The sequence below is a fragment of the Nicotiana tomentosiformis genome, chromosome 3 (genome assembly GCF_000390325.3).
Source record: "Nicotiana tomentosiformis chromosome 3, ASM39032v3, whole genome shotgun sequence".
NCBI classification, from domain to species: Eukaryota; Viridiplantae; Streptophyta; class Magnoliopsida; order Solanales; family Solanaceae; genus Nicotiana; species Nicotiana tomentosiformis.
In genome coordinates this window covers 87,493,118-87,516,107 of record NC_090814.1, presented here as the reverse complement: position 1 = coordinate 87,516,107, position 22,990 = coordinate 87,493,118, and the positions used below count along the sequence as shown (strand labels likewise).

Below are 22,990 nucleotides of genomic sequence, written 5' to 3'. Positions count from 1 at the left end.
TAAACAAATAAGAGAATCATTTTACCTTGTTTTTCCTATTTCTACTTTAGCTTCTCTACTTTCCAAACAAAGCAAGGAAAAATTATCACTTCTTTTGTGGGTTTACCACATCAGAGTATTATTACATGTTGAGTGAAAACATGCTTATCGACATCTTGCTGTGTACATATGGTTTATGTGCCCTATCCTCACCGTATGAAAGGAAATCAGTGATATTGCTAGCAGTTGCATTTTAGTTGGCTGTCAGTTATGACAACTAACCCTGCTCAATTTCTACATTAATTGAGGAAAACCAGTTTTTGTTATTAACATTTTCCTGTCAGTGCAGGAAATGTTTTCTATATCTACAAAATAATTCAACAAAGTAAATAACATGCTTCGCTTTTCTCTCTAATTAGAGACAACATGCTTCACTCGCTACAACAGTATTCCTCTAATGAGAATCATAGCTAAAATACTGGTGCAACTTGTCATCATCAATCCTGAAAGAGAGCCTTGGAAACAGAAGAAGAGCTCTGTTTTAGCTTTTCATCCTCATCACCAGCATTTTGAGAGAATGACCAGTTCTTTCCACTCATTGGTGTCTCATATACTACACTTCCGTAACCTCTTTTCCGCTCTTTCCTCTTCAGTTCCTTCTGCTCTTCACACTTTGTTTTTACAACATTAAGCTGCTTCGGGGCCCAAACTCTTTGCAGATCTGGCATCCTTGTGAAAGATCCAAATCGTCGAGCCTTCTCTCTCCTATCACGAGCTTCACTTAACTTGCGGGCATGATCCCCCACTTTAATCCCTTGGGAGCTCTCACCAACATCTTCTGGTGGTTGGCAAGACTCATTCTCTGCTGATCGCGTGTAGTTGGCTTCAGCCGTTTCATATCTATCTTGTTTATCCCTCCAAGACTGATTACTGTCCTCACTGTTGAATAGAAGGGACTGTTTTTCATCTTCATCACCAAATGGAAGTAGATCCATTTGTGTGTAGATTCTATTCACAACATCTTCGAGAATGTCCTTGTACCTGAATCATGTGGGGATTTCTATGTTATATTTCAGGTAACAGTACTGCCAGGGCGCTGCATGAGTTTCTTATCTATGAAGAGCAAACAAGAGCCAGTTCTAATAATAACAGCGCGATTGGTTTAAACTCTGATGGCAAAGTCAATGAAACTTGTACACTGTAATTCATGAACTAGGTACTGATGTTAAGCAATGGAGTTACCTGAGAAGTTCAGTGTAACAGACTTTCGTTTTATAGTAAATGAAAAGCTGATCATCCTGTAGTAAATTTACACTTAACATGGTTTTGCTTAAAACCAGACAGGAAAATCCCTAATAGGTAAAGTAGGATTACAAAGTAGAAGACTAATTAAAGTTTCTTAAGAAGAATGAAAGTTCTAAAAATGAGAAAAGTTCATGAAACAGAATGGTAATGTAGTCAAATAACAGCTAGAGCACGATGATGATATCAAAATAGTACTTTGATGGTCTATAGAGCTATAGTAGGTTTAATCTTGAAAATTATCAACTTATCTTGATAGGATAAAGCAAGGAAACAAGGGGAAAAAATTATTGGGGTTGGTGAAATAAGAGGATCGAGAGGACAAAAGTGACCTACTTCTCATCCTGAATTCTAGTCAGGACAAATACCAAAAAGGGAATACAGAAATGAAACTTGCCGTGAGACATGAATCAGATCGTCATAACTATAGAGAAAAACAACCTCTTTATTTCAAAGCAAAATATTTACCGTGTCCTAATATTGCGTTCAACATAATCATAGAGACTAACACGACCATGAATCCCTCCTTCAACAAGGTATTGAATGATCTCTAAAAAGGAGCAGATCTCTTTAACAAGCCTCTGCTTCGATGACTCCTTAATAATCTCCGAAAAGGTTGATCGAAGGATTTCCATCCGAAGCAATATCTGCAATTCAAATCTTATGCACATTAAGGAAAATGCACTAAAGTACAATATTAATTCCTTTACTTGATAAAGCTGAATTTAAGATGTAATAATTCAAAAACTAGTGCTAAAAGAAACTAATGAAAGGATACTCTCGAACAATACTTTCCGAGGTTGAACTGAAATCAGATACTTCAGAGGAGGGATCCTCATGTTTCAGCTTCTCTTTCATTTCTTTGGGCTTTCTTAGCAGGAACTTCATAAGTTCAGGAAGGGCACTTTTGGCACATGAATCACTTGCTTTCGGAATTCGAGATTGGCCTCCTATAGTGTCATCTGTCTCATACTTCTTAGATAATGCATGTACTGATGACTTCACTAGTCGCTCTGCTAAAGTGTGCAAGTCTCTTCCAGATTGTAGACCATGCTGGATTTTCTTTCGTAGATTAGTGAAGAAGGCTTCTGCAGTTTCTGAGTATACCAGAGGTGCATCTCCCTCCAGCATGAGGGTTGAATCAGAGGGAAAATATATAGACGGTGGCTGTTCCAGTTGTATTTTACATGAATCTGCAGCTGTTAGCAAGCAGGTGCTGGTCTTCTTGATCTGTTTCATCCAGCACTTCAAGAATTTCAGCTTCTTTGATTTCTCAATTTGTCTGGCAAAACAAAGCTCTACCAACTCAAAATCATTACACTCAAATGCTGCCTTGAGGAATGAACTCAAAGTCAAATCCCGGGTTGAAGACTTCTTATTCTTTTCTCTTTTCCCGACCCCTAGTGATTCACAATTAGCAGATGTTGAAGACTCGGTTTGGGAGCCAATCAACCCGTGAGAGTCGTTGATTTCATTAGAGCTTCCACAGATCCTGTCATTCATCTGTTTTGAGTTTGATCCACAATTAGCTTCTTCTATGCTTGAAAGAAGAGCCAATTGCGCTGTCAAAGGCCTGAGGACACCCGTTATTGTATTTCTGTTGCTACTAGATAGAGTTACTAAAACCCAATAGCTTTCTTTATACAAAAAACTGAGAAGAATTTTCCACATGACTGTGGAATTTCCTGGGGCATGCTGACCCTTCACTCCAAATAGTACATCAAGGACTCCATCAACGAAAGTATCGCTACAGTATTTAGTTTTGCATCTGGTTGACTCCTGCACTAAAACATAACTAGACGAGCATCCTTCAATTTTTTCCCCTACATTGTACTTCTTCACAGCCTTGAGATGCATCTTTACTGAACCTTCACCAAGACAAGACCAAAACAATTCTTCTCGATCACACCCTTCATTTCGCTTGTCTCCAAAACCTAGTGTATTCAGAATATCTTCAGATCTAAGCCTGGGTAACGTCGTGAAATTGAGCAATTCGAGATCACAAAACTTGCATTCCAAAGGCTTCCCATTGACATCAAGGATCTCAAGATTCAGTTGCGCAGAACTTCTATCAGATGAACCAATGCTTTTCATAAAATCAAATGAGGCCCCAATTTCAGGATATATCAATCCAAATGGAATCAGAGCGGAACCTAAAACAACGGAATTAGTTGAACTAATCCCCCAGCCCAAATTTCTAATTCCACTCTCCAACATGGACGACCATTCACCTTCATCAACAAATTCAACCTTCTCTCCCTCCTTTTTTAAATCATTCACGCCGATCCAACTAAAATGAATACTTCTATTATAGAAAGAGTTCCTCACAAGACCAAAAATTTCATTGAATTTGACCATAAAACCTTCGAAATCCTTAAAAATTTCAGAATTCACATTCACATTCATATACTCAGCTAAATTACTCAAGGATCTACAAATAGGCGAAAACAAAATAACCAAATTTCGATATATCTTAGGAATCTCACCAGTTAACTTACCTGGAGGACTCTCAATTTCAGACTCCCAAGCATAATCATTTACTAGCTGGAGAAGAGAACCGGAAGTGTGACAAGCCCTACGATAATTTGCCTCTAATTCGATTGGCAGCAGCGAGAGGGAATTTAGGATTTCAGTGATGGAATTTAGGGTTTGAGACGGGTGGTTGAAAGCGAGGGAAGCGACGGAGAGGTTCGGGAACAAGCGATTAACGGCGGAGGAGGAACGGAGAGGGGAAAGTGAGGAGAAGAAAAGTTTGAAAGCGAAAAGCGAGTTGGAGAGAGATGGGAAAGTGAGGAGGCGCGTGGAGGTCACGAGAATGGAGGTGAGGTAGTGGTTGCTAGGGTTTTGAAGAGTGAGAAGTGGGTGCAGATCTATGAGGAGCACTATCCTTTGGGTTTTCGAGTAGTCTACAGGTTCCGCCATTGATGCAAATGCAGAGTACTAACTTGCGCCGTGTGTGTAACGGAGGGGCGTATCTCTATACCAATGGTTACAGTTTTAATTCTCCGGCGGAGTTAACACGTGCCGGCAAATTTTTCTGGCTCCACCGCCGATCTCTCTCTCCGTTGGGTTTTTGATTGCAGAGACGACAGTAGTCTAACATGCGCGGCAGGTGTTCGAATGTTCGAGAGGACTGTGGAGTTAGAACTTGGTCGAGACTGTTCTGGCGGGAAATGGAAGTGGCGGGAATTATTTGGTTTTCAAAGAAAAGAAATGATTGCTAAATTGCGCAGCGACCTCAACCACGTGATGAGAATATACCCGTGTGACAGCCCCATTACAGTATATTGATAATCAACGTAAAAATACGCAAAATCTTCATAAATTCTTAGAATGTAATGATTGAAGTGTGAGCATATTACTGATTTAAAATCAAATATTGTTAAGAAATAAATTTTACTCTTAATTTAGCTTATAAGGTTAGTTAATAAGATGAATATTGTTCAAAGTCATATAACGAGGCAATAGTTTATTAATTCAATAAATTTTAGGATTCTAACACCTCCCATTGACTAGAATTTGAAGCATAAATAATATAACATGAGCTGTAATATTACGTAAAAAAAAATTAAAAATATTAATAAATAAAATTTATGCCGAACTCAACCTAAAAATTAAGTCAATAGATGACAATTGCTCAAAATCGTAAAAGAAGGCAATTGTTTATTCTATCAATTAATGTAAAATTTTAACAAATGAGAAATTATTTTTAAACTTAACAAAACATAATATACAAAGAATCAATAATTTGTATACCAAACTAATTTGAATTAAATCAGTTTCTCACTTTGGTTCAAGTTTAATGGTTAGCTAACCGTTATTTATCGTTTAGTATTTAAATGAAATCAACTTAAATAGTACGAAATGAATATAAAATAGACTTAAAAATTGCAGCAATTTCAATTCTTGAAGTTTTAAAAATTGTATCGAAATAGAACGTAGCAAATGATATCAAATATTTTATAATGATAACGTAGAATAATTCCATGGTATAGTGTCAGTGTGGGTTGAAATGCACAAATACGACGTCGTTGAAATCCTATCTTCATCTCCGGAACATTGAGATGATTCTGAAACGTAAAATTCAACACCTTAACCACATAGGCGGAAGCAGTGTAATAGAGGAATAGAACACAAATGGCGACCATTTCTACTGCATCGCTTAGCACGGACAGATTATTATCATTATCTATAGTTTCTCCACCACCTTCAAATTTTTCAAGATTCTTTCTTCCAAGTCCTTTACTTTTCTCCAAATTCCGTTCACGTCCCTCTCCTCTTACTTCATCTTCACCGTCAAGGACAACGGTGGCATGTTCCAAGTCTTCCGAAGAAGCAGAAGTGTCACAGACAGTGGACGAATGGCTTCAGAAACTGCCCGATAAGAAGAAGGCTTTGTACTCTCATAGTTTGCCCTGCATAGAAGCTTGGTTGAGGAGTTTGGGGTTTTATCAGAGTAGAGATGATAGAGCACTTTGGTTTGTTGAAAAGCCAGATTGGCATGCTCACTTGTCACTTGATATCACTGACCTCTATATAAGGTTAGTATTTAGTATTCCCTCCGTTCCACTTTGTTTGGCACTATTTCCTACTTATTTATGCCCTTCCAGAAAGAATGACACATTTTAAAATTTCCTTAATGAGAAGTTGTTATAGCCACACGACTGATATGGCATATTTAGATCACAATTTCAAAAGTCTTTATTTATTTTTTAAGCTTCGTGCCGAGTCACCAAACAAATTGAAACGGACGGAGTATCATTTGATGAACAGTTTAGGATTAAAGGTCTTATTCTTAATATGTTTACATTAGTTTAAAGTTAGCTGTTTTATGTGTTTCTTGTATTAGAATGAAATGGACCTAATTGGAGCAGAATGTGTATGGAGGATTTGTTGAGGTTTTATTTTAAGATGTAATATTCTTAAAATGAGGGTGAATGGGAAATGGAGGGAAAATGAAATTTTGAGTAAAATTTTAAGTTTTTCCCTCTTAACAATGAGACATTGTCCCATATTGGAAGTGGAAGACATTTTTGGTGGGTATATATATAATTGCTCTTCTTGTAGCTCTTAAAGAGTTAAGAAGAAAGCAAGCCTCGCGCCGTCGTCGTCGTCGTCGCTCGCTCGGCTCGGCTTCGGCTACGGCTACGGCATCGGCTTCGGCTTCGGCTTCGGATTTGGATTTGGATTTGGATTTGGATTTGGATTTGGATTTGGATTTGGATTTGGTCAAATGATCGATTGATTGATTAATTTTTTGGACCAAATTTATTTGTTAATAGTAAATATTAACGTAAGATTATCCGTATTTGTAAACGGATATTTTTCAATCCGTGTATTGATAATTTGGCAGCCGGATAATGGTCTTCCCACCATGAAGTGCTTGCTCCACAAATATGAAGTGCTTGCTCCACAAATATGTAATGCTTGATCCACCATGAAGGGTGGACGTTTGGTCTTGCACTCCTTCTTGGCTGCTATATATATGAGCAGCAAATGTTGAAGAAAGATACCAAAAACTCAACATACAATTCGCTCAACAAATTTGCTATACATTGCATTCCTTCCTCTCAGAACTTCCATACGTTTTTCTGAGTATATACTCCTTCGTTCTGCATTGTTTTTTAACTTCAAACAAAGCAACTGTAAGTGTGATTTGCTACCGAACTTTGTGTTCGCCGAAACACTGGGGTTTGAAGTACCGCTACACCAGTGTGTTATTCGTTCTATCCTGGGAGGAAATAATCCATTACCTTGGGTACTAGGAGGGGATTAAATTCCTTAAGGAAACACTGTGAATTCAGTGGGCTCGAATTTATTATTATTGTTTCATTACGTTAACTTATATTTTGCAGAATTAATATTTACAAATACAGGAATATTGACGGGAATAACAATCTTAAGGAATTTAATATTTATTTCTGTACTTGTGTTATTCTTATTATTCTGCAAACTAAAACCTTTGTGGTTTGTGTACTCCCGTTTTGGAGAGTTAAGCCTTCGTGGCGTTTTGTTGGATATTAAAATCTACGTGATGAGAAAGTGCAAGTTCCTATGCTCTTGCTACCTATGCTCTTGCTGAACCCGGAGAGACAGTTTATATGGGAAATGCTTCAACAGCAAAAGTTGAAGGATATGGGAAGGTATTTCTAAAAATGACTTCTGGCAAGGTCATGACTTTGAACAATGTCCTTCATGTTCCCGAAATGAGAAAGAATTTAGTCTCTACTGGACTTCTTGTTAAGCACGGTTTTAAGTGCGTTTTTGTATCCAACAAGGTTGTAATTAGTAAGAATGAAATATTTGTGGGAAAAGGTTACCTCACCGAGGGCCTTTTCAACCTAAATGTAATGGTTGTTGAAAATAATAATAATATTTCAGCTTCTTCTTACTTACTTGAGTCAAATGATTTATGGCATGTACGTTTGGGTCATGTCAATTATAAAACCTTGCGGAAAATGATTAACTTGGAAGTACTGCCCAAGTTTGAATGCGAAAAATCAAAATGTCAAATATGTGTGGAATGTAAGTATGTTAAACATCCTTATAAGTCAGTTGAAAGGAATTCAAATCCTTTAGACTTAATTCACACAGATATTTGTGACATGAAGTCAATACCATCTCGCGGTGGAAAGAAGTATTTCATAACTTTTATTGACGATGGTACTCGATATTGCTATGTTTACCTACTGAATAGTAAAGATGAAGCAATAGACGCATTCAGGCAATACAAAAATGAAGTTGAAACGCAACTTAACAAGAAAGTAAAAATGATAAGAAGTGATAGGGGTGGTGAATATGAATCTCCTTTTGAAGAAATATGTTTAGAATATGGAATTATTCATCAAACAACAGCCCTTACACGCCCCAATCTAATGGGATTGCGGAAAGAAAGAATCGCACATTAAAGGAGATGATGAATGCGTTGTTGATAAGTTCTGGTTTGCCACAGAACTTGTGGGGGGAAGCCATTCTTACGGCTAATCGAATATTAAATCGAGTGCCCCATAGCAAAACACAATCCATTCCTTATGAACAATGGAAAGGAAGGAAGCCCAACTTGAATTATTTTAAAGTGTGGGGGTGTTTGGCAAAAGTGCAAGTTCCTAAACCCAAAAGGGTAAAGATAGGACCGAAAACCGTTGATTGTGTTTTCATAGGATATGCGACAAATAGTAAAGCATATCGATTTCTGGTTCATAAATCAGAAAATCCCGACATTCATAATAATATGGTTATAGAATCAGATAATGCTGAGTTTTTTGAAAATATATATCCGTATAAAAAGGAATGTGAGTCGTTTGGTGAAGGATCTAAACGACCTCGGGAAGAAACAAAAGAAAGTACATGTAATCAGGAGAATCCAAGACGTAGTAAACGTCAAAGAACGTCTACTTCATTTGGACCAGATTTTGTGACTTTCTTATTGGAGAATGAGCCTCAAACATTTAAAGAAGCTATGACTTCTTCGGAATCATTATTTTGGAAAGAGGCAGTCAATAGTGAAATAGAATCCATATTGAACAACCATACATGGGAATTGGTTGATCTTCCTCCTGGAAATAAACCTTTGGGTTCTAAATGGATTTTTAAGAGAAAAATCAAAGATGATGGCACTATTGATAAATTCAAGGCAAGGCTCGTAGTCAAAGGGTATAGACAACGAGAAGGTCTAGACTACTTTGATACATACTCTCCAGTTACAAGAATTACGTCCATACGGATGTTAGTAGCATTAGCTGCAGTGTATGGTCTTGAAATTCATCAAATGGATGTTAAGACGGCCTTCTTAAATGGAGAGTTGGAGGAAGAAATTTACATGGAACAACCTGAAGGGTTTGTGGTTCCAGGTAAAGAAAAGAAGGTATGTAGACTTGTTAAGTCTCTTTACGGACTAAAACAAGCACCCAAACAATGGCATGCGAAATTTGACCAAACAATGTTGTCAAATGGTTTTAAGATAAATGAATGTGATAAATGCGTGTACATTAAAAATGTTCCAAATCACATAGTCATTGTTTGCCTATATGTGGATGATATGTTGATAATGAGTAATGACATTGCCAACATAAATGCTACTAAGCGTATGCTCAATAGCAAGTTTGATATGAAAGACTTGGGAGTTGCTGATTTAATTCTGGGAATTAAGATCAATAAGACTCCTCAAGGTCTGGCATTGTCACAATCTCATTATATTAAGACAGTACTTGAAAAATTCAAGCACTTGGGCTTTAAAGTTGCAAAGACTCCAATTGACGTGAATCTTGCATTAGCAAAGAACAAAGGCCAAAGCATATCACAATTGGATTATGCTCGTGTATTGGGATGCTTAATGTATATCATGAATTGTACACGACCAGACATAGCTTGTGCTATAAGTAAACTGAGTCGATATACGAGCAATCCAGGCCAATCTCATTGGATGGCAATGAAACGAGTTTTGGGATATTTAGAACATACCCAGAACTTTGAATTGCACTACAGTAATTTCCCTGCGGTGATTGAGGGATACTGTGATGCAAATTGGATCACCGGTTCAACTGATTCTAAGTCCACGAGTGGATATGTATTCACTATTGGTGGAGGAGCGGTATCTTGGAAGTCGTCCAAACAAACATGTATTGCCCGCTCTACAATGGAGGTTGAATTCATAGCCTTAGATAAAGCCGGTGAAGAAGCTGAATGGCTCCGGAATTTCTTGGAAGACATTCCATTTTGGCCCAAACCGTTGGCACCAATATGCATACATACATTGTGATAGTCAAGCGGCAACTGGAAGGGCTGGGAGCGTCATGTATAACGGTAAATCTCGTCATATACGACGAAGACATAAAACCGTTAGGCAATTACTCTCTAGAGGAATTATCACAATTGACTATGTAAAGTCAAGTGATAATGTGTCGGATCCACTTACAAAAGGCCTAACTAGAGAGGTAGTTGAGAAATCATCAAGGGGAATGGGGCTATGGCCGAGAACAAGTCATTGTGGCGGTAACTCTACCTAGAAGACTGGAGATCCCAAGATCTAGGTTCAAAGAGATCAAACAAAGTCATTAATGACGGTTCAACATTGTCAAATAAAATTTTAGTCCATTCTCGTGATGAGACAATGTTCAGTACCAAGGATAAAGCATTAAGGCTTTTTAATGATTTCTAAATTTGATACGGGGTATATCAAATAGTGTATCTACAGGATGACACGTTTAGGAATCACCTATTTAAGTGTGAAGTGTGAGCCGCTTCAAGGAGAACTTTGTAAGGCCAGTTTTCTACGCACTTATGAAACCAGGCGGTGTTCATGGCTGAAACGAACACAACAATGAGAACCAAAGACGGTTAAGGGTTGATTGTGTGACTTATGGTTGTCTAGGTATACACCAAAGATCGACGGTTCAAAGATATCAAATCTACCGATTGACCGAGTATATCCGACATAAGTTTACTACGGAAAGTTCAAAGGGAAACCTACTTATCCAGATGCAATTAATCCTTGCTTGTAAATCACACAGTTTTTCATGCATACTTCCGTGATATAGCCATTCCCCATTCATGTGGGGGATTGTTGAGGTTTTATTTTAAGATGTAATATTCTTAAAATGAGGGTGAATGGGAAATGGAGGGAAAATGAAATTTTGAGTAAAATTTTAAGTTTCCCCCTCTTAACAATGAGACATTGTCCCATATTGGAAGTGGAAGACATTTTTGGTGGGTATATATATAATTGCTCTTCTTGTAGCTCTTAAAGAGTTAAGAAGAAAGCAAGCCTCGCGCCGTCGTCGTCGTCGCTCGCTCGGCTCGGCTTCGGCTACGGCTACGGCTTCGGCTTCGGCTTCGGATTTGGATTTGGATTTGGTCAAATGATCGATTGATTGATTAATTTTTTGGACCAAATTTATTTGTTAATAGTAAATATTAACGTAAGATTATCCGTATTTGTAAACGGATATTTTCCAATCCGTGTATTGATAATTTGGCAGCCGGATAATGGTCTTCCCACCATGAAGTGCTTGCTCCACAAATATGAAGTGCTTGCTCCACAAATATGTAATGCTTGATCCACCATGAAGGGTGGACGTTTGGTCTTGCACTCCTTCTTGGCTGCTATATATATGAGCAGCAAATGTTGAAGAAAGATACCAAAAACTCAACATACAATTCGCTCAACAAATTGGCTATACATTGCATTCCTTCCTCTCAGAACTTCCATACGTTTTTCTGAGTATATACTCCTTCGTTCTGCATTGTTTTTTAACTTCAAACAAAGCAACTGTAAGTGTGATTTGCTACCGAACTTTGTGTTCGCCGAAACACTGGGGTTTGAAGTACCGCTACACCAGTGTGTTATTCGTTCTATCCTGGGAGGAAATAATCCATTACCTTGGGTACTAGGAGGGGATTAAATTCCTTAAGGAAACACTGTGAATTCAGTGGGCTCGAATTTATTATTATTGTTTCATTACGTTAACTTATATTTTGCAGAATTAATATTTACAAATACAGGAATATTGACGGGAATAACAGGATTAGTATGGTTGAATTCAACTATGGTTTAGTTGATTGAGTGATTGATAGGATGTTTCTCTGTTTTTAGGGTACTGGAACAAGATTACAGTTTATGGTGTGAAATTCATGATCAAGAGGTTAACTTGAAAAAGGCCTATTTATTAATAAGACAGTTTATGACAAAGATCATATTTTTAATGTCTTGTTTGGTTAAATTTAGCTGCTTTACGCATGTCATGAGGAATGAAATGGGCCTAATGGGAGAAGAATGTGAATGGAGGATTCATGTAGCCGAACCCATCTAAGGCTTAGTTAATTGAGTGATGTATACTAATGTTTTGTGATTCTAGGGTACTGGAACACGAAAGAGATTACGGTGTGAAATTCTTGATGGAGAGGTTAACTTGAAAAAGGTCCATTTAATAATAGGATTGGGTCTTATTAATGTGGGTCAGTTGCTTTCTTATCCGTCAGCTTGTGCTGTTTATAACTAAAAGTTGGAGTTTGAAGAGGTTAAGTCTGCTTAGATTTGGTTTTACCAAAAAGGGTTGTTTGGTTGATTAGTCATAGCTCATAAGGAAATTCCATATATAGGCTATACATTTCGAATTGCAATCCATTGTTAAGCGTAAAGTATATACATTCGGGTTATATTTCAGAAAAGAATTGTACATATACTGAATAATGAACCCACTTTTGATAAGCAAGTCCATTTTAGGTTCATTGGGAACCAAATATAATGCGTTTGATTCTCTCTAAGAGCATTCTTGATCCAAGTCAAGCAGGTTCCCACTTTGGAGCCTACTTTTTAAGGAAAATCACGGGGGTTCATTGAGAATGAGAAGGGACGGTTCAGCGTTTGATTCCTCCTAAAAGCATCTTAACTCCGTTTTACTCGTCTTTTTCCGTATCTTAAGTAGAGCTCTGAAACATATCTTTTTAATATTCAACTTGTTTTAGTAACCTAGAGTTTACTCAAGTATATTTGGTTTGGATTAAGTTGAAATCGTTGCCTTTAAGCTTTTAATTTGGAAGTTATATTAGCTGTGTAGTTAATAGATTATAAGTGAAATTGTTACTACCCTAGAGTTTATTTAAGAAGATTTTATTCAGATCCAAAATGCAATTGTTTCGTAACTAGAGTTAATTTACATTATTTATTTGGTTAAAATAATTGCTTTTAAGTACTTTAGATATTTATGTTATGATGTAGGTTTAGATTATTTATGTAGTTTTAGAATAACTGATATTACTACTTACCTAGAGTTGATGTAAGTATTTTTCATTTAGATAATTAAGGAAAATTTTGACTTACCAACACGGAGTTGATCTAACTTACTTATGTATAAAGTGATTTTACTATCAGATTAAAATACATTGTTAGAGACAGAACTTTTAAGCTAAACAAAAAAAGTGCTACCACTAGATGATGTTATCTTGAGGCTTTTTCATGAAAAGGGAAAAAATACAATATATACCCATTTAATGTGCCAGTATGGATGGACCTCCTATACTGTTGGCTTCAACTATGGTTTTTGATCAAAATCCTGCATACACCACAACATTCCTCCCCCCCCCCCCCCCCCCCCTTTTTTTTTGATTTTGTGTTCTCAAGGTGTTCATGATGCACAATTTTGGAGAATTTGATTGGTTGTTGTTTCTGCTTCTGTGTTTAGAAAGAGAATTTTTTTGATATGTTATCTATTGCTCTGTGTTATGCCTTGCTTGTGGTGAGACCCTGAGGGGAATAGATATGTCCTTTTGATGTTACAAGTTGACGCCATCTTAGAAAGGAAAAAAAACTCCCGATTGTGGTCTTTCAGTTGTTAAGTTCATGAAAAAAAAGTCTGGCAGATATCTCTTTGAGTTGCCCCAGGCCTTTGGTTTGGTTGTAAGAGCTCATTGATGTGTGGGGTAAGGCGCATGTTATGAGTTTTTGATTGCATAGTTCAAAGAATATTGCATCACCAGTTTGAACTTCGATCCAATACAGGCTGAATATTTCTTGAAACACAGGTATCTAAAGAGTGGACCCGGTAATCTTGAGAAAGATGTAGAGAGAAGATTCAGCTATGCACTGAGTAGGGAAGATATTGAAAATGCCATACTTGGAGGTCCATAAGGATAAAGATTTCACGTGCGGATGTCAGTTACCTGCGGTGCTGTCCGTCTCAATTCCAAGCAACTCTAATGATTAATTTTTCCCAATAACTCATATAGATACAGATACAGTGGGATCTTAAAAATTTTTAGGAGGGACTTTTTAGAGAGAGATTGTGGGGTTGGATTAAGTTTGTGTCATGATAATTTATAGAAACATTATTCACTTTCATAAATTACCTGGCTGATGCTCATCCACTTCTTTTGATGTTTGTCGTTCAGAATATAATTGATTAGAACAGGATTTTAGGCTAGTTCGCATACTGTTGGTAGACAACTATTCATATGGTTGGAACTCAGGGGTTCTTTTCTTCCTCTTTCTTATGGTTTTATAAGTTGGTTCTCCCACTTAATTGTAGAGTTCCTCTATGCTATTTTAACGAACCAGTGAAAGCTTTGCCAGAAAGTGTTTTTCTTTTTTTCACTTCAAAGTTCGAAGATCAAAGTTGGTCTACTGATACAAGTGATAAGACCGATAAATCAGCATCCAAGACCTGGCTGATGACTACTTCCAATTCAGGTTGCATCTATAGTAGCTTATGAAGTTGTTTGGATCACCATTCCTATTCTAGTTACTAAAGCAGGTTTTAGTATGAATAGCATTGTTACAGAGAACCAAAGACTTTTTTTCCAAGTGCTGAGAAATTTACCGTTCCATTGTTTTTCGGTACTGTCGTTTTCTGATGCAGCACTGAAGTTTTACTGCCAAGTTTAGGCAATCATATGCAGAATCTTATTAAATATTTTCATTTTGCCAAACTCCGTTCAAACTGGTTGACAGCAAAACTGGTCCTATAGAGGATGTAGTACAGATTTTACCAATAAAATGTTTCTCGTCACCTAGTATTACTAGTTCACTCACGAGGAATCTCCTTCCTTTCAACCAATTGACTATGACATTGCTAGCCCTTCATCCTTAATGATGATGGAGAAATGCTACGGCTTATTAGTTGACAATAGTAGCATAACTGTGTCATGTCATTTTGAGAATTCTTTATCTGGAAATAAGGAAGAGAAACAAGACCATTTTGTGTGCCTATAACACAACGTCTGAAGTTTGCTGAGGTAGCAAAGAACTTCATTTATACTGGTGGAAGATATACATCTGTGAACATAGACATAAATTACAGTTATACGGGCTCACTACCTCCCAAGCTGCACTGGCATGTTAAACAATAGAATTCGGAGCACTAGCTCTTTTACTTTTTTAATACCCCACATTCCTATGTATTCCAGATTCCTAATCTTCACATGCTCATGAAAACACAGATGGCGGCTTGTTGGGACATCCATAGCATTTGCAACTACATGGGCTGTATGTGTTAGGCCAAAAAAGATTATTGCAAATACGCAGTTATCTTCAATGAGATTCCGCTGACTGATAATGAGACCAATACTCCTTCACAAGCTGCCCGAAGAGCGAACCTTCGTTCTTCATTAGCTTCATTGGTTCATCATACTCAACTAGCTTCCCTGTATTCACCACCAAAGTTAAAAGTCATTACAGCTAAAACATACTCATAGTAGTGTTTCAAAGTAAACAAACAGGTCTTACCATCGCTAATGGCCAGAACCATTGTACAATCCATTACTGTGGGTATCCTATGGGCAACAGTAATAACAGTACTATTAGCAAATTCTGTCCTGATAGTTTTCTGCAATATCATATCAGTGGCATTGTCGATTGATGCAGTTGCTTCGTCAAGCACCAAAATCTTGGCTTTCCTCAAAAGAGCACGTCCCAAACAGAACAATTGTCGCTGCCCCATGCTCCAGTTTGATCCATCTTCCACAACTGAAAAGACTAACACAGTTAAAAGAACCCCACTTGGATAACACAATCAGACATGTTCTTAGAAAAGCTTACCCAATGAGTCAAGCCCCTTCTCTTTTTCCTCAACTGCCTCTTTTAGCTGACACTTCCCAAGAACCTGTATCAATGAAGATGAGAATGAAATCAAGAAATTAGATCACCTTTGGTACAATGCACATTCACCATAAAATTCGAAAAAGATAATGACCCAATACATAATAAGTAAACGCAAATTACCTCCCATATTTCCTCATCAGTATGCTGACATAAGGGATCTAAGTTGTATCTTACTGTTCCATTGAAGAGTGTAGGGTCCTGAGGTATAATCCCAAATCGGGACCTTAGATCATGAAGACCGATTTTAGAAATGTCAATTCCGTCTACCAAAATCCTTCCACCTGCTGGCTCCACTAATCGAAATAGGGCACCGATGAGAGTAGTCTTGCCACTGCCAGTCCGGCCAACAATACCAATTTTATGACCTCCTTCAAATGTACAAGTGATCCCCCTAAGAACAAGCGGGGAATCTTCCCTATATCTGATCTGTTTTGGAGCACACTGATCAGCATCTTGATCAGTTCTAAATACAAGAAAATTAGGTGATGAGAAGAAATTTACCTGTAAATCTTGAATTTCAACTTTACCCCTAGTTGGCCAATTGACCGGTGGACGGTTTTCTTTAACAATTTCAGGCGCTTCACTTGGAATGTGCATATACTGGTTAAGTCTTTCTACAGAAATAATGTAGTTTGCTAGCGTGCACTGGTTTTGAATGGAAAAAACAAGAGACATGTTTAAGGAAAGACCATAAGACAAAGCCATCCCAATAAATCCTGCAAAAGAATAAGAGGCTGTAATCAGAAAAGCTCTTCTGTTTAAGCGAAAGGTTAAGAAACAATAATGTAGAGTTCTTTATCAAATCCCAAGAGTAATATTAGTTAATGGCTTACCTGAGCTGAAAGTCCCCGGAGGAAGCAAAACCATGCAAAGTGCCGAGGATGCTAGAACAATTGCACTAATAGTTTCGAGTCGTTGTATCAACCACTCATTTGCTGCAAAATTGTGGAAGAAAGGACTGGCATTAATATCGATTAGCTCAAAAGTCTTCATGAAAAATCTGTCTTCCTCTTTGAATGCCCTTATAGTCACAGATCCGGCAATAGATTCAGCAAGATGGTTGGCCACAAATGATTTGGTTGTACCATTTATCCGCATCAACTCTTTGGCAGACGCATAGTAGTATTTCTGCCAAGAGTAAGAAAAAGTCAAGAATCCAATTTATCAGCTACTGTTGGCACATAAGAGAATAGTGCTGCAGAGAATTGAACTTTCATAATCCTCCAATCCTTTTCAGAGAATCTCTAATTTATTTGAATTCCAGACTATCATATATTCAGACTATGAGCGTATATGGAAAACGTTTAATTATAAATCCTGTACTATTTCCATACAGGAAGCCGATGGGCAAAGACATGAAATTCAAAATTTAATATATTGAAGGATCTATTGCCTGGATGTTCTACATAATGATTGAGTGTGTGTGTGTGTATGTGCACGGGATGTATAAAGGTGCCGAGATAAATAAAACACCCATCTCTTACCTGCAACTGAATGGCAAGACAAACCATTGGGATGGAGATAACCAGAACTTGCCAAGTGACAACGGCTAGCACTGTAAGATTAGAATAGAAGTTTGTGGTAGCTCCAAAGGCAAAAACCAAGTTGAATGGAATATCAAGATCAACTATACTCAAATCTGATGAGACCTGCATACATGGGAGGTAGTGGAGAGATGGCAAATATGGTTAGGTCCATAAACATCCTTAATATCAACGTTATAGCTTATTTTTCAATGATCACATTTGATGTATTTACCCTGCTTAAAATCCTTCCCAAAGGTGTAGAGTCATAAAATGACATAGGAGCATGGAAAAGAGAATTTAATAGCTGTGAGAACAAGGACTTTGATGATTGCAAACCCAAAAAAACCGTTGATAGAGATCTAGAGAGCAGAAACAGCGTTGATACACCTCCAATTAGCAAGTAAACTGTAATCAGTCTCAAAGTGCTAACTTGTGGATTATCAACGTTTGCTGCCATCCAGGAGTTCTGGGTTATCTGACCAACCACAAACGTTATGTGCGAGATTACAGCCACAGCAAAGAAGAAGTACCCTTTGTTCTGATTTAGATACTGAACGTAAGGCTTAAATCCAGTGTCTCCCACTTCTCTCTCTTCTTGCTTAATCAACTGATCACCTACAGAGGCTATAGATTTTTTGCCAGTATCAGTTTTACGAATTTCTCTTGTATGAGATTCCCGCCTTGATGAAGAATTAACCTCTGCAACCCTTTCTGAACCAGCTGTCTCTTTGTGTGCATCAACCAAGTCCTGAAACTCTTTGCTCGAGGCCAATAACTGATGATATGGCGCTGCATGTAAAATTTCTCCATCTGACATTAACTGTGTATAAAAGTAGACATATATAAGGACACTTCTTGTAAATATTACCAAAGACTACTGTGATTTTACAGAAAATATATCAGGAGTTTGAGAGTTTACTTCCTTTTTTTTCTTTAAAAAATAAATGATAAGAAGTCGATTAGAAAGAGAAGTTCATCAAGAAAAACTAACCAGAACCACATCAAATGCAGGAAGAAAATCAACTTGGTGGGTCACAAGCAAGACGGTTTTCCCTGAGAGAGCTCCCATGACATATTCCTGCAAAAGACCAGTTCAGACTTGAGCTTGCAAATCATAATAAATTATATGAAGCACAATACTGTCAACAAAATTTCTCACATTGAACAGGCTACTAGCAGTATGGGCATCTACAGCACTGAATGGATCATCCAACAGATATATATCAGCATTTTGATATAATGCACGAGCAAGTTGAATGCGCTGCTTTTGACCACCACTAAGATTAACTCCTCTTTCACCTATTTCAGTGAGATCACCATAAGGAAGCAACTCAAGGTCTTTTAACAGTGAACACTTCTCCAAAGTTTGCTGGTATCTCTGGCTATTCAGTGGAGAACCAAACAAAATATTTTCTCGTATTGACCCTGTCTGAATCCACGCCGACTGAGAGACATAAGCAATTGTTCCAAAAACTTGAACCTGCAGAACACAGAGAATCTATAATCAGTTGGGAGTACGGAATTATTTTCTTAGATATGCATGAAGTGAAGTAAGCTATGAATGTGCCTGCAATAAAAACTTCGAGAACCTACTTGTCATTTCCTTCCAAGTAGGTTCCTTGGAAGGAAAACAGTAACTAACCAATACAACTTACAGTTCCTTGGATACTTGGAACCTCTCCAAGAATTGCTGCCAAAAGAGTTGACTTTCCTGAGCCCACCTCCCCACATATAGCAATCTTCTGACCTGGTCTAACCTCCAAATTAATATTTCTCAGAGTAGGTCGAGATGGATTCTCTTCCCATGAGAGATTAGCTGATTTCATAAGTATGGCATGATCAGGACTTCCAAAGTTGTGCTTCTGCCGAACATTTGCATTTTCCAGCTCTGGGGCCTCAAGGAACTTTACAATCCTTGCAAATGAGACCTTGGCTTGAATCACCACGCCAATAACATCTGGAATGGTTCTCACTGGATCCTGAACCAGACGTAAAGTTGCTACAAAGGTGAAAACGTTGCTTGCGTACAGTGGAACACCTAGGAAATAACAAGCCCCAAATGTTGCAGCAGAGACCAAAACAGGTGATGACCAGAAAAGGAAACTATTATATGCCTTGCGCAACTGAACAGCTGATAACCATTTCTCTTCAACTCTCCTCATACTTTCAATGACACTTTTAAAATGAGTTTCCCATGCATATAATTTCAGAACTTTCATATTTACAAGAGCCTCTGAGATAGCCTTGAGCCTATCATCTTGTGCTACCATTAGCTTGGTCTGGAATTTATGTTGCAACTTTGCAAGAGGGGTATTGCACAGCACAGTGAGTACAATCACTACCAAGGATGCAAAAGTTGCAAGTCCAACTGCGTGGAAGAGAATGATAAGTGCAAAGCAGAGCTGGACACTCGTTGTCCAGGTCTGATGCAACCAAAAAGGAAACTCTCCAATTCGATAAGCATCCACAGTTACATAGTTCATGATTTCGCCACTAGAATGCATCAGCTTAGCAGCATTGGATAATCTTATCTGCTTCTTATAAATGGCTGCTGTAAGTAAAGACCTTACTTTTAGACCAATTAGTCTGCTCCTGAAGTACCACTGCCTTTGTGACAAGGATTCCAAGTTCTTTGATATAAAAAGCAGAATGGCCAATAAAAATCCCTCATTTTTAAAAGCTACATCTCCTTCAGCAACCTTAATGAATGCATTAAGAAGCAGCGGACCAGCAGAAAGAGTAGTTATTTTCAGCAGCGCGAAGAATCCTGACACAATTAGCTCCTTCCGGTGACATAACACAATTGTCTTCAAAATGGATGGTTGGGAAGAGGGATCAAGTTGTTTCTGTTTGTTCAGTATATCCATAAACATTAAGTAACATGATTCAGCACGATCGGCCTCACGCAATTTGGGTATGTCTTTATCCTCAAGAGTTTTCTGCTTCCCTTTCTTCATCAGTGAATTCAACCACCAAAATGACATTTTATTAAGAATCCCAGCCTTAGCAAAGGAAGTGACAGAGCTAATCGAATCAATTTTACTGATTTCATTGGCAGCACCATTTAAGGGAGCATAAAGATCAGTTTCATCACTCTTTTCATGCCGCAGCCCCTTGTAGGTGCATAACAACAATAAACATGCTCCTACAAAGGACAAAACATCTAGAGCTATCTTCATTGTTACGTCTTTATTAAGAATAGCCGCAACAAGTGACATACCAGCAAAAATTCCAGCAAAGACAAAGGCGAGAATTGACAAGAGCCTCAGAGGGGTTCTTGAAATATGCTTTCCCCGAAGGCTTGCGGTTAAACTTATGGATAACCATGTAATTCCATGAAAGAAGATTAGTAACCACCAATGCAGTGGTAATGTACTATGGGTTTTCTTCACCTGGTCTTCAAACACCCAAATGAATAAGGACAAATACAGTATGCCCAGTAAACCATTGAAAATAGCAGAAGCCAACTGCAAACGCGAGAACACAGAAAAGCGAGCAGGAATATTGGTGTATTTTAAGGATGTCTTAGAAAACAGTGTCAATAGGAAGAAGAGCAGGAGTATAACATCAAAAGAAATGATCAACGCATGATTGATACAAGATGAAGGGTGTGCCACTGACACCCAATCAGCAGTACAAGTCTTTCCATTCTTATTCGAGCAATCTGATGCTCCACAAAATACAGCCCAAATGTCCTCCATCTCCTCCTCCAATTTCTAAGCCCTGAAATGAAATTTCAGTCCAAAGATTTAAACTTTAATTTGTACTCAATAATCCATGCAATGGGCAAATTCAACATTTCAACTCCTGGTATCACGAATGTATTAACTTGATCAGACTAGTGAAGGGACATTCTATTTGAGGGGGAACAGGAAAAAGGAAAATTATTGCAATCCACAACTTTAGGATCAATTATTGCAAAAAGTAAGTTGCAAACAGTAGCCAAAAGGTCCCCCCAAAAAATGTCAAAATGAACTTGATGTACCTTAATATGTTATTTACAACATAAATGTGATCACTACTATACATCCACAGTCCACACTACTCAACTGCTTTCATGCTAGACAGTGAGAGAACACAAAATAAAACTGAAAGCAAGAGCGGTTCCAAGAGAACAGGGAGCGGTTAATAGGTGCTTATACATGAATGTATTCTCACTTCATTAACAAACAGAGAGAATCTACTCAGCATAATATGATAAGAAATTCAGATGCGAGATCCAAAAAGCATTTAAACAACCGTACACCGAGCCAATGACCCAAAAAAATAAACTAGAGAATATAAACTGGCCAACAGCTTAAATGTAGGAAGTGAAAAAACAAATACGCTGCGTGCGCTTAGGATACCCAGGAATGTCACAGAGTAATAAATTTGAAAACATTAAACATGACTAACCAGAAGAGCAGAAGGTGGACGACAAAAATGCTTCGACTCTCGGAAATTATCACCAATTTAATCCTTAAATAAAAGACAGAAGTTCCTACTGAATAAATTTGTAATTTCTTTCATGTTAGACAAAGCGGCATACAAACAGTATAGTATTATTAAATTCGCCGTGTGTAGTTGACAATTGATGTCTTTTGAGTCATAGGGAGGTATGTATAATTTGATGGCTTTGAGGTGTGTTCTTGTTATATAGTAGTCCTATGTGATAGGGTGATCAGAGGCGGAGTTGCATTTGTATAGCGTCAGCGCTCACGTATCTGTTGTCTAACAAGTGTGGTCTTTTCCCTCTCACTAATCCCCCCCCCCCCCCCCCTCCGGCCTCTTAATAAAGACGTATCCGATTCAACATCATATACATCGTCAAAACAGGGTAGTCATTTTTGGGGTCGATAATTAAAAAACCGTCGGTATTTGTAAAATCATTAAAATATAGATATTATTTTATGCAGAGATAAAATTTGGACAAAAGTACCCTATTTGAAACACGGAAAATTTCAGCATCATATGTTAGCTTATAAAACTCCTCGATATAAACTTCCAGCATATAATATTAGAATTGCAGTACATTATGAAATTCTAGCACATTATGCTGGAATCTTATATGTAAAAAATTCGAACTCCAATATATTACGCTAGAATTTTTTCGAATTTTTAGGGGTTTTTTGTTTATATTTTATTTTTATATAAATGGCTAAAATTCAATTATTAGATGACTATTAGATGCTAATGTCCCTCTCCACTTGGCTGACACTTTTCTCGTTACTTGCTTCTTCTTTATTTCTCCTTTCAGAGTTTAAAGCTTTTTTAGCATACAAAATATTTATGTGATTGGATTACTTATAACATAATTAATTTTTAATGATAAATATTAGTTATTGGTAATTTAATAACAATGATAACTGATATGTTATCATAATGACATCCCAATTTTGTGGTAATTTATACTCTATGGAATATATTAATGACTTTAACATAAATGTTCAAATTGTTGTCCAATTTTGAAATGGATTTAATTCATGCACTTGTACATAAAAGTTTTTCAGAACAGCATGATGCTTAAAAGTTAATGATATAAAATATACTTTAGATCCTACTGAAATTTTCAAAAAGTTAGATTCACTTCTTTTTTCCATGGAAGAAGGGG

General features: G+C 37.4%; 3 protein-coding genes across 3 annotated transcripts; 1 reads left to right on the top strand and 2 right to left on the bottom strand.

Annotated features, from left to right (window-relative positions):
• Window positions 1-247: 247 nt before the first annotated feature.
• LOC104101533 (uncharacterized) lies at window positions 248-4,439 on the bottom strand. Its single transcript, XM_009609001.4, has 3 exons — window positions 2,060-4,439; window positions 1,750-1,941; window positions 248-1,020 (listed from the first exon to the last, which is right to left on the bottom strand). Exons 1-3 carry the CDS (start codon window positions 4,201-4,203, stop codon window positions 477-479), a joined length of 2,880 nt encoding a protein of 959 aa, XP_009607296.1. The 5' UTR covers window positions 4,204-4,439; the 3' UTR covers window positions 248-476.
• An 856-nt stretch (window positions 4,440-5,295) lies between these two features.
• Window positions 5,296-14,120, top strand: LOC104101532 (uncharacterized). The gene is made up of 2 exons (XM_009609000.4): window positions 5,296-5,822; window positions 13,801-14,120. The coding sequence occupies exons 1-2, from the start codon at window positions 5,419-5,421 to the stop codon at window positions 13,904-13,906; spliced, it is 510 nt and encodes a 169-aa protein (XP_009607295.1). The 5' UTR covers window positions 5,296-5,418; the 3' UTR covers window positions 13,907-14,120.
• An 875-nt stretch (window positions 14,121-14,995) lies between these two features.
• Window positions 14,996-22,026, bottom strand: LOC104101531 (ABC transporter C family member 10-like). The gene is made up of 12 exons (XM_009608999.4): window positions 21,796-22,026; window positions 19,056-21,123; window positions 18,560-18,880; window positions 18,392-18,478; window positions 17,633-18,220; window positions 17,359-17,523; window positions 16,708-17,002; window positions 16,376-16,590; window positions 15,995-16,300; window positions 15,812-15,875; window positions 15,500-15,739; window positions 14,996-15,417 (listed from the first exon to the last, which is right to left on the bottom strand). The coding sequence occupies exons 2-12, from the start codon at window positions 21,099-21,101 to the stop codon at window positions 15,305-15,307; spliced, it is 4,440 nt and encodes a 1,479-aa protein (XP_009607294.1). The 5' UTR covers window positions 21,102-21,123; window positions 21,796-22,026; the 3' UTR covers window positions 14,996-15,304.
• Window positions 22,027-22,990: the final 964 nt, after the last annotated feature.